Consider the following 11,255-nt stretch of genomic DNA (forward strand, 5'->3'; position numbering starts at 1 on the left):
CTATTGACCCAGTTAATAGTCAGTAGACTCAGCTGACTACTGACTTTGGCCTGAAAAGTATCACAGACATTTTTCTGGTCAGGAACAGCAAACAGGAGATTTAAGAAGCTGCCAGGAGCACTTCTGTTTGTGTCAGAAGTAGTTAACCTGTTGACTGACTATGAAAAACTTCGTCTGTTTCAGGATGGTAATGAACAGCTGAATTTAAATCTTCATTGAATGTTTTTAACTACCTGTTTGATTTGCCCAGAAATAATTGCAAGGAGTTGCAGCTACTAAGTGTGTACGTTACTTTTCTTCAGCTATTATTTATTTATCTGTTGTTATTTAATTCATTACCTGAGAACTTCTCATCCTGTGTGTCCAGGACTAACATTCTGGTTATCTGTCTCTACATTCACAAGTTACAAGGTCTCAGAGTGGGTCTCTAGAGTCCCTATCCCTATATTCAGCCATGGGACTCGATGACACTGAACTTTAGTTGTAGCACACACTAGTGTGATTTGTAAATAGATGGTATGTTCTAGCTGAAGGCAGAATAGCCTTTGTGGTACTGCTCCAGCAGCACACTGAGTGCAGCCCAGATGCAGAGTGAATAGCATGGCTGCACTTAAAACACAAACAGCCCAAACCCAACAGTACACCACAACAGTCTCTCTCTTAACTAGGCAATGAGTACAACATCCTCATGAGCACTATCAAAGCCTGCAAGGGACAATGAACAGATTATCCTACAGACCGTATCTCATTCTTTGAAGGTGTATTTCACTGCAGCTAGTGCTCTTTAGAAAACAGGAACTCTAAACTTCAGGCACATCACAAACTCTATAAGCAGGAAGTGTTCCTGCTGCTGCTGCAGATCTCTGACTTCTACACAGAGTGAACCCATGTGCTCTACAAAGAGCGAGAACAAGGAGCTGAGCAATCCCCAGGCAGGAGCTCCAGGAAGATCAGATTGCAATCCTGCCCTTGTAGCATTACACCACACCCCTTCAACGTGAATTAGTAGGGGAGGGTCATATGCAGCTCTGATTCAGGAATTCCTTCTTTCTTCAAGAACTGTTGCTAGGAGTTGGGTGAGTACTTTGCAACAGACTTTCATTTTAAATGAGTGATCCTTTTTTTCTTTAGCTGGCAGAAAGCAGTCTCTACTGGTTTGTTTTCTTTAGAGGCAGCAGCCAGATGTTCAGATTCAAAGTCCAGCGATGAGTGCTGCAAAAAGGGAGACTTTTGTCCCTCTGTAAATTTGAAACAGTAGGACAATGAATATACTTTTATGATTAATAATACAACTAATATTTGGTCACCAGACTCAGTCTAAGGAATATTGAGCTCCAAGACAGTTCTTTGAAAGGAAGCCTTGCTAAAGGTGAATATGTTAATTCTGATTGATAACTTGAGTTTGAAGAATAGCTCTTGTTTTTTAAAGCAGTTTCTCCACTGCAGTAGCTCCAATGGAGGCTTGATTCAGGCAGAGTGGTCTGCCAGGCTGTTTGAAATCCTTCTGAGGTATGTATCATCTGATGCAATTAATATTTTGAGAAGTACGAGAACATTTCAGGAGAGTCATATTGATGATACATAAGCCAATTTCACTCACAGTGTATATTAACATTCTCAGGAAACTAAAAACCCTCAAACCTTGAGGGCAGTGAATGAGGCTGGCAGTGGTGTCAGTGTAACAAACACACACCATCCCTCTGGAAACCAGAATATTATTGGTGACTTTTGTAATATTCTACTTAGAAGAATTGACATAAACTTCATCTTTAGTAACTGTGATACTAGCCTGTATTTTCTTTTAAATGCTAAAATTTGCTAATATTTATAAAATATAAATACAATCTAAATGAGTAAAATGCCTATAACAGTGGGAAAACTGCAGTAGGGAGAACAATAACAATTTGGATGGGGGAGTATGCTAAAGGTCAGAGTGACTCTGTATTCTAGAAATTAGTCATCCAAGTAGTTCATGGAAAACATGTAAGATATAAACCTTCTTTCCTGCATGTCTTATGGACAGATGCAGAGACAGGAAGTGCAGCTGTCAGTATAGATAGGGACAGCAAAGGCTGCAGGAATTGCTAGACACTAGGGAAAAACTGTCAGCCTTTTCTCTTTGTAATCTTCTGCTCATTCTTTAGTTCTGCTAGGAGAGAGTTCATGGCTATCTGCGAAGGCAGCAACTATCTATAGCCATAGCAAATTTATCTGGATTATGTTTAGGCACTATCTGCAAAGGCAGCAACTATCTATAGCCACAGCAAATTTATCTGGATTATGTTTAGGCTGAATTTGAGAATTGTAATCAAGTTTACTATGTGTGTAATGCACACAGAACAACGTGTGGAGGTCAAGATGATTAAAACACTGCTCTGGCCTTTTCTTCTGTCAAATAATGTGCCCCATAAAAGGGTTCATTAAAAACCAGTTATATGGACAATTGCTTGATAAATCCATGTATTTGAAAATTTTATAACTTTTATGCTGGGGAGTCTTAAAATTGTTTTAAATTAACTTTACATTTTAAATTGTTTTAAATTGCTTCAAATTGACTTTCAGAAATCTTTGTGAATTGTATAGTTTGTAATTTTGAGTTTTCATGCATTTCAGCTGTCTGGTGCGGTGACATGACCTTTAAGGTGCATTTTGCCTTTTAGTGCACTGCCCACATTTATTAACCTAATTCATGAAAACTCCATTGCAACCCATCTAGTTAATATTCTAAATGCAGAATAACTGTAAATTTCAGTTTTATATTCTTGACTCAGGACACATAGAGCAATTAATGGCATTGAGTTTATCCTTATTCTCATCAGAGAGTAATTTTAAAAACCTAATAGTAAAACTTTAAAAATCATTGGTATCTATTTCAATGTTTAGTGTCAGATCTAAAGGGCAGTGAGGGACATTGTAGATAAAGGAGGCAGATTTTATGCCAGAGAGGAAATTTTAAGAGATTGGAGGGAAGATTATCTAGGAACCAAAGCAAAGGTGTAAAAGAACAAGTTTTCTAGTAGGTTTCCACAGAAAATGTCCAGAGATTTCAGCAAGTCTGAAATCTTACCCCTAGATAGACCAGACTTAAAGTTAGAGAAGAATTACTGGACTCCAGTTCTAGCTTCAGGGACTGTTTACATGTTTCTTGAATAACCCTTCCAAGTGCATAAACAGCAGCAGACACTGGTGCTCAGGGTGTCTATTCTCTAATACAGGGCACTGATATCCTTTACACTATTCTCATTCTGCAGATCTTGGATTACTTTTAGGGCAGATAACAGATTGCTGTCACTGATGTATCAGTGGGATTAGGATCGTTTCTGGGAACATGAATACTAAATCTCCTCTGGGGAAAAAAAGAAACTGACATCATCTCTCACATTCTGTGAAGTTGCTTTAACACCTACATTTAGGGTGATTCTGGCAATAACTTGGTTTTTCATTCAAAAACAAAGTGGTAGCTACTTGGAGTGCTTTGTGACTGTCATGATTTTGTTGGTGTGCATTTAGGGTGTTCTGAGAATGTCTGCCAGAGGGACTCAGAGCATGTGCATAGGAATAAGAAACTAAATTTTTAAATAAAAATTAATAAATAAATTAGGGGGGAAAAGACTATCAGGAGAATTTAGTAGCTTTGAGAACTGGATGACTCTATGTCTCAATTTTGGAGCAAAGTTATTTAAAAAACTGTTAAATTCCAGTACTTGCTATTGTTCTTCATTTGGGCTACATTCTGAACAGTCATATTTTCTCCCTAAGAACTAGGAGAGGCTGATGGGGTCTTCTTTCCTAAAGCTCGTCTTCACGCTGAAACCAAGGAGAACTGGCTTTAAAAACAGGGACAAATTACCTACTTCTGTATATTGCTCTTATGAAACTGGTTTAACTTCACAATAGGGCCAGAATGCCTTTGGGGACAGAACGAAGCAAAATCGTATGGGGAATTGTATAATTCTTTTCCTACAGCCAGAATGCCTCTGGGGACAGAATGAAGCAAAATCATATGGGGAATTGTATAATTCTTTTCCTCTCATAGTTATTTCACAGCAAAATAGACTTATTTTTAGTCCTTTAATTTTCTCTCCCAACTCTTCAGTTTGGTTTCCTATTTCCTGTTGTTGTTAATACAGCTGTTGCCCTCTTCCCTGATGTGTGCCTTGCATGACTAGACTATACCTCTGCAATTAACTGTCATTAGATTTGCTTGTTTAGTGAAAAAATAAAACTAGGCATTTCAGCATGTTGACCTGGGGATGAGTTGCGCACAAGAAAGTTCAACCCTCCTTCTGAAAACAGAGCATTCCAAAAGAACTGATTTTAAAATAACTGCATTGAAAAGAGCAACTGCAGCAAGAAAGTTACAAATACAAATATGTAAACGAAAGACTTGGTGCTGCTTTTATGAACTTAAAGGTCTGCCAATGTGTATTGACAATTTTGTAAACATTTTCTGCTTTGAGAACAATCTTTACCATTTGTATTTGTGCAGTCTCTGACATAACAAACTGTTGGCAATGGTTTATGCTTGCTTCAGTCACAGGAAAGGTAGTATAAAAGAAGAGGCTGAAGTTTTCTGTGCTCTGAGATTCATCAGACAAATGCTCCAGGTCCACCGAAGCTGCACCACCACCAGAATAAGCAGCATGAGCTGTACTGTGGTGGGAAAAGAAGGGAATACGACCCTTCCTTTCTATGGCACTGTTATTTTATGTTGGTTTTAAGTGATTGTAGAGTGACAATCTGAGTATTCCCACTAAAGGCAGTTTCAGCATTTATAACCTGTGTGATGATCCAAAGCTTGTACATCCGTTGCAGTAAAAGTGTATGTGGTGTCTCCAGCTGGGAAAATAGACAAGGTGAGCTAAACTTGCTTGGTAGAGCAAGGAAACTTGTGTTTTGGACTTTGGTATGTGTGCAAAATGTGATCTGTGTGATGAGGAGGTTACAAAAGGTTAATAGGTGGCCAAAATCAGTCACAAGAGGCATCACTGTGGCAGGTAGCTTTGTCCTGTGCCTGCCTGTTGTTTTCAGTAACTGACAGCTTCACTTTGGTGAAATTGACTTCGTCCTGTGCCTGCCTGTTGTTTTCAGCAACTGACAGCTTCACTTTGGTGAAATTGAGTAGTTCTGTTTCTGTAGTAACAGCTCTGCTTATCAATAAGCACAGTTGAGATTTGAACATATACACTATACATTGACAACCAAAACTGCTAGAAAACAACAAACTAGAGACTTTTTAATGATAATATGTAACCAAAATTCTGCTTGTCTATTTTGCTAGTGGATTTTGTGCTCAAGGAGTGGCTATTATTAGGATGCTGAAGGCATTCCCTGTTTGCAGATAGGATTAGATGACCAATATTTTTGCTACAAACAGGTAGTTTCTGTCCAAGTACTACAAGTTTGAGTGCAGTGGGTATGTTGTTTTGTTTTTTAAGATTTATGAAATTATGTAAACTAGTAATTTGCTTTAGTCTACATATTAAAATATTTTGGTAGGGGCAAAAGAAAATCCCTTTTACCCACTGAAAGCTGTATCACAATGAAAACAGGCTGGTTATGTGATTTGATGTAGACAAATCCAGTGTTCCTGTGAAAAGTGCAGCTAATCTCATAAATCACTTTGAATTTCAGAGTTTATAATTCAATCAGACTGTTGCCTCAGGGGCTCTGCACTGCATGATCAGGGAGTTAGGAAAACCACTTGGAGGCTTCTACTGCCAAGACATACTCTCAGTAGAGCTCTGTCTCCCAGAATATATACAGTTCCCAGGTCTTGGGTGATGGATATTAGGCTTCTACTGCCAAGGCATACTCTCAGTAGAGCTCTGTCTTCCAGAATATATCCAGTTCCCAGGTCTTGGGTGATGGATATCATGAACGGGAGGCCTAAATGAGTCAGGTAAGAAGGAGAACTCAATGGAGAAGGAAGTTAGGGTCTGGAGCTATGTACCAAGAGAAGCTGAGTGGAAATAGGATAGCAAAAGTACTTGGTACCAGGTGTGAGCTGACTATGGGAAGGGAATAAATAGGCCTTGGAGCTAAGCTGGGAAAATGGAAAACAGTTTTAAAGCAGGAGTGAAAGGAATTGACAAAGGAAAGTGAAAAAACAAGTGAGGTGAAAAAAAAGAAGGCATTTCTTGTGGTAGGGTTAGTAATTTATTTATTTCAATTTCAACATATAACAAGGTTTTCTTTTCAATTCATTTATCAGTGCTGTTTGAAAAGCAGCATCTACAGCCTTAATAAAAGCAGACCCACAGTGGGAGTTTCAATCTGACATAGTGACATCAGGTCATAAAAATTTTCAGCATAGAAGCTGATGAAGACATTTGGTTTTTTCTAAATTTTCTTTTTACTTCTCAATTTTCACTTGTGAATTTCAGATGTTGGAATAGTGCAGCAGCAAAGCATTGATGTTAAATGATGAAAGGTAGGTCACCAACCAAAGTTCTCTTTCATAACAAGAAGAAATCTTGAAGTTCTTGGAGGAATGGAACGGAGTCTCTGGTCTCAGGACTGATACAGACTATTAGGGCTGCTACTGCAGCCTTGCTCCTGCAATAGATTGGAAAGGTGGGGGTGGTATTTCAATAGCTTTTGCTTTCAATCAGCAGTGTTTGCATGCTGATGATTCACAGTGCACTGCTACCCCTTCATTTAAGTTGCTGTCACAGTGCAAGGCTCTGGTGACTAGCAGAAGTCAGTTTAATTGACAGCCCAGCACTGACTCTAGGACATGTGAAGCTGGGACATGTATCATCATTGTTGGTTTGCTTTACATCAGAGCAGAGATGATAGAATTCATGTTTACTTCATTCTTCATATTTGCTGCAGAGGAAGTGACAAAACACGGTATTGCTAGCAGCTGCAACACAGCACATGTAATAAAATCCCTTTGAAGGGAACACACTGGCTTTGCCAGCTGGGGGACAATGCTACAGACAAGTCTAATTACATCTCTGTCCCAAAAATCCTAGTAGGTAGTGCAAGATATCATAGAGCAAATATAATGCCTCTGAGGTATAATGAACTGGAAAAGCTCTGCTTTTATATCAGAGGTGTTATAATCCTGTCTAATTAAACTTTTTAATCCTTAATTTTAGGTTGTGCTAAATTTGACCTTTGACTATGCACATCCTATCTCCTCTATTCATTCCTCTATTTAATTATATCCTTTGCCTTTTTCTTTTCATTCTTTGTGTGTGTGTGTGTTTCCATTTCCTGGGCTGTCAGTGTGAATGAGTCACTTTTACAGCCATTACAATGTCACTTTATGCTGTTTTCTAAAGCTGTCTTTTATTGGCTACTGTGGGAAATTCTAGGTTTTTTATTTGCGTTTTCCAGTCAGCTAGTTGGAGATAAATGCCATGCTGAAAAAAAATGTTTGCATCTAAACATTCAGGTAACTATAGAAATACGTGATGAAGAGATTTCTAGATTAAAAAACCTCTATCTATCTATCTATCTATCTATCTATCTATCTATCTATCTATCTATCTATCTCACACATATACACATAAAAGTTCAGTCTCCAAAGGCTGCAAACAGCATGGAGAACACACCAAGTTTAATACGTTTCTGTCTTTAGCAAAAAAATCTTTAAGATCTTCCTTTTCTCTCTGTGTTTAGATGGTACCTACAGACCTTTGATCTCCTTTGTCAAGGAATATAGTTGTTTGTAATGCTAAGTACTCATGGAATAGTTTGAAATGTTTTACTTCATATTTCTCCACATACCATTTTTCCTAGTTGTGGATTTGTTTTCATTGATGTCAAGCTAACATCAGGACTCAAAGGTCTCTCAAATCACAGACAGTCTTAAACAACTTCAGGTTACCCTGTACAGACTTACTTTCTTCTTTTTTAAAACATGACAAAGGTGAATAAAAAGATTTGCTGTAACTATTTCTCTAACCTTGGGATAAAAAAGGAAAATTCTTCCAAGGTCATGTATTAAAAAGAATTAAGACATCTCTCAATGGTTTTTCTTACATTATATGCTGATAACTTCTAAAGGGATTTATCAATTTAAAAAATTGTCCAAATAATTCATGCTACTTATGGTCTGGTGTGTAATTTCACCAAGAGTTATTTTTAAGAATGCATTTCTTTTCTACTACATATGCTGCAAGTTGGGAAAACACTGAGTGTGCAAGCAGGAAAAATGAGTAAGTTTTCTAGAGAAATGAAAACTCTGGCTCTGATTTTGTGTAGACATGCTGTCTTCACATGCATGTAAACAAAACCACTAAAGAATAAACAGTGTCTGAAGGCTAAGAACTTCCTAGTCCTTAGAACTTTAATTTCTATTAACTTAATATTCATTAACTGGGCAAAAAAAAAATTAATATTGTACTTTAAGAGCAGAGGATATCTATAGGGAATCCACCTGTTGGTAACAAAGAAGGTCTGGAGCCTATCCTTTAATTAGTATTCAGAGATTCATAAGGAAATTTCAGTTAGTTGCAAAATATGTATCTCTAAAAAAGCTAAAGGTAAAATTTTCCAGAGGTAATTTTATATGTCTATACGTAACCTCATCTTTGGCAATCTGGACATGCCAACGGCCATGGAATAGAGGTGTTTTCTTTGTGTGCATGGTTGCATTGCTTCAATGTGAAAAAATACTAGCTCTGCACTTCATTGAAGTCCTCAGTATTAAAGGCATCTACAAGATACACAATACTTCTCAAAGCATTGAAGCCCATGCTGCAAAAAGTTCGCTGACTCCTGTGAAATGCAACTTGCACAAGAGTCTGGGAACTGGTTAAATATTTGTTAAAAATGGAATCCCATGTCTGTGGCAATGAATCTAGGTTCTGCAAGGAATACTTATTTGGAAGGATTTGATCAGGACAATGAAAGTACCAAGTGTTGCACTTTATATCATTATGTGTTCTGGGAGGTGATTTCGAGTAATAGCAGTGCCTCTAACCTGTTCTGAAGGTGGGATAGGAGACAATCTGCAATCTGCTGAGCACAAGTGTAAATCTTGTGTAGTTTTTCATTGTGCTTACAATATGCTTATACTAACCTAGGTCACATTATTTCCAAAGCTCCCAGTCTGTATATCTAACCATTGGGCTATGCACTCCCCTGCTAATGACTTTTGCAGAACACTCAAGGAATTTTGAATGAAGTGTAAAATGTCATTTATATCTTACACAGGGAAGATGAAAGGAAGAAAAAAGAGATGTTCCTTACCTTCAGCCTTTATCTTGCTGTTCTTCTGTATCACTGGGCATGCAACTACTGAGTTGGATGACAGTGAAGAAGAGGATGTTGTGGGTAAGAGATTCCAACAAAACACCTAAAACTATCCCAAACAACAAAGGCCACTATGTTAAAATGCACTGTAGATGTGATTTTTTACTTAACAATTTTTGTGGGAAATTTTGGACATTGGGACTATGTTAACAGTATGCTGGTTTCCAGCTGGGAGAGAGGTGGTCACAATGATGTGTGAAGCTTTAACAAAACTACCTTCTGCCAAGGCTTCTGTTTCCCAAGCTTTTTGGAACTTTTAATCAAACATTTTGTTAGATATCAAGATGATTCCCTTAAAACTCTGCTTTCATGGAAGCATTTGATGTTTAGGGAAAAGAACACAGAGCTGGTAAACTCAGGTTGCATCTCTCCGTGCTAAAGGAGCAGAAATATGATGAGTAGCATTACAAATTGATGTTGCTCTGTGCCAAACATGTCTCTCTTGAGTCCCAGTAAATTTGCAAAGTTTGGTCTAAAGAAGATACAATTACTACCCTGGTTGTTTTTCTGGGCTTCGAAGAAGGTTTTTGTGTAGCCCCAAGTGATTTGATATCACTGCATAAATAAAGGAGCTGGACTCAATGATCCTTGTTAATGCCATCCCACTCAGGATATTGTACAATTGTGGAACTGAAAACTCACTAGTTAGAAACTTTTGTTAAGAAAAAGGCATGACTGATAGAACTGGGCTGATTCTTGGACATAAATGTCCCTGTTGTCTGAAGGCAAAATCACATTTATTGTTGCCCTGCAGCTCTTAGTGTTAGATCAATCCTTAGACTAAGCTTGCAGTTCATGAAGGCCAAATTGTCTTGCACACTTTGTCACCAGAACAAGAAATCTGCTGGATTAATTTTTTTCCTCTATTTAACTTGATTATAAAAGACAATAACAGAATAATCTCAAGGAAATTAAGTAGTCATTTTACTGGGCATTCTTTTTTCGCTGCGTATTTTGCAACCGGTTATTTAAGATTATGTGACCAGTAACTGGTTTAGTATGAGAAACAGTCCTGAATTTTTGGTCTTTAATTCTAAAGTGAAAAATAATCAAATGTGATGCTTAGAAATCAAACTAGGATCTTGGGGTTTTGACTACTGAAGACTTAGTTGCAGTGTGCATATTTTTGCAGAACTCTGTATCCATATAATGCTTAGATTGATGCTAATTAAAATTATATTTGTGGTTTCTTAAGATTTTAATTCTGCACTCAGTGCATTTAACTGTAGAAGTGTTGTAGGCTGCAATTTCATTGATAACCTTTATGTTTGGGCTTAGGTGTATATAAAGCAATGGTGTATTTTATCCTGGAATTCAATACATTTCAGGTATTAAAGCATAAAATAAGTTGTGTGCATCCATTATTTGTAATGTCATACTTTTGGATCACATCAAGTACAAGTGCTTTGTGAATGCAAGAGAGGGCTTTGGTCTATTTAAATTACAGTAATAATTCAGGTTGCAGGTCAAGTCCAGTGGGATAAAAAGGATTCTTAATTTGTTCTCTTGCCATTTTCCCACCAATAAATAAGGGTAATAACCAAAATAAAAGGTATAAAAATAACTAGTTTATGTATATTGTTCAGTAATACCCTATATGGTTGGCAGCACTTCAGTTGATATTCCAAAGACTGAAGAAAATGACTCACATATTGAATGTGCTTTTTATTCATACGTGAAAGTTTGCCAAGAATAAATGTGCCTGCTTCAAGAAAGGGTAGGAAACACATGGGTAGGAAGAGCACTGAACAGTGTGGGTGGAAGCTGTCAAATTGACAAAGATGGAGAGAAAAGAAACAACTATTAATTAGTGACAAGGTGCTTAGTATTGATATCACTTTTCAAAGGGAGACATGTACAAGAAAGGCTGGAAAGATGACAGCATATATTTATAATTAAGGATAACCATGGAAATTCATATAAGGTTGAGAACACATAACCTAAGCAAACTAAAACAGAAAGTATTTTACATAAAAAGTCAAAAA

General features: G+C 37.3%; 1 protein-coding gene across 1 annotated transcript in view; it reads left to right on the plus strand.

Moving 5' to 3' along the window:
- The first annotated feature begins 9,176 nt into the window (after positions 1-9,176).
- TFPI (tissue factor pathway inhibitor (lipoprotein-associated coagulation inhibitor)) overlaps positions 9,177-11,255 on the plus strand; it is a 25,043-nt gene continuing 22,964 nt past the window's right edge. Inside the window, exon 1 of the mRNA XM_009076880.1 lies at positions 9,177-9,291. Coding sequence (XP_009075128.1) covers positions 9,177-9,291 — 115 coding nt within the window. The remainder of the gene's footprint in view (positions 9,292-11,255) is intronic.

Source organism: Acanthisitta chloris, unplaced genomic scaffold (assembly GCF_000695815.1).
Source record: "Acanthisitta chloris isolate BGI_N310 unplaced genomic scaffold, ASM69581v1 scaffold1226, whole genome shotgun sequence".
Lineage (NCBI taxonomy): Eukaryota > Metazoa > Chordata > Aves > Passeriformes > Acanthisittidae > Acanthisitta > Acanthisitta chloris.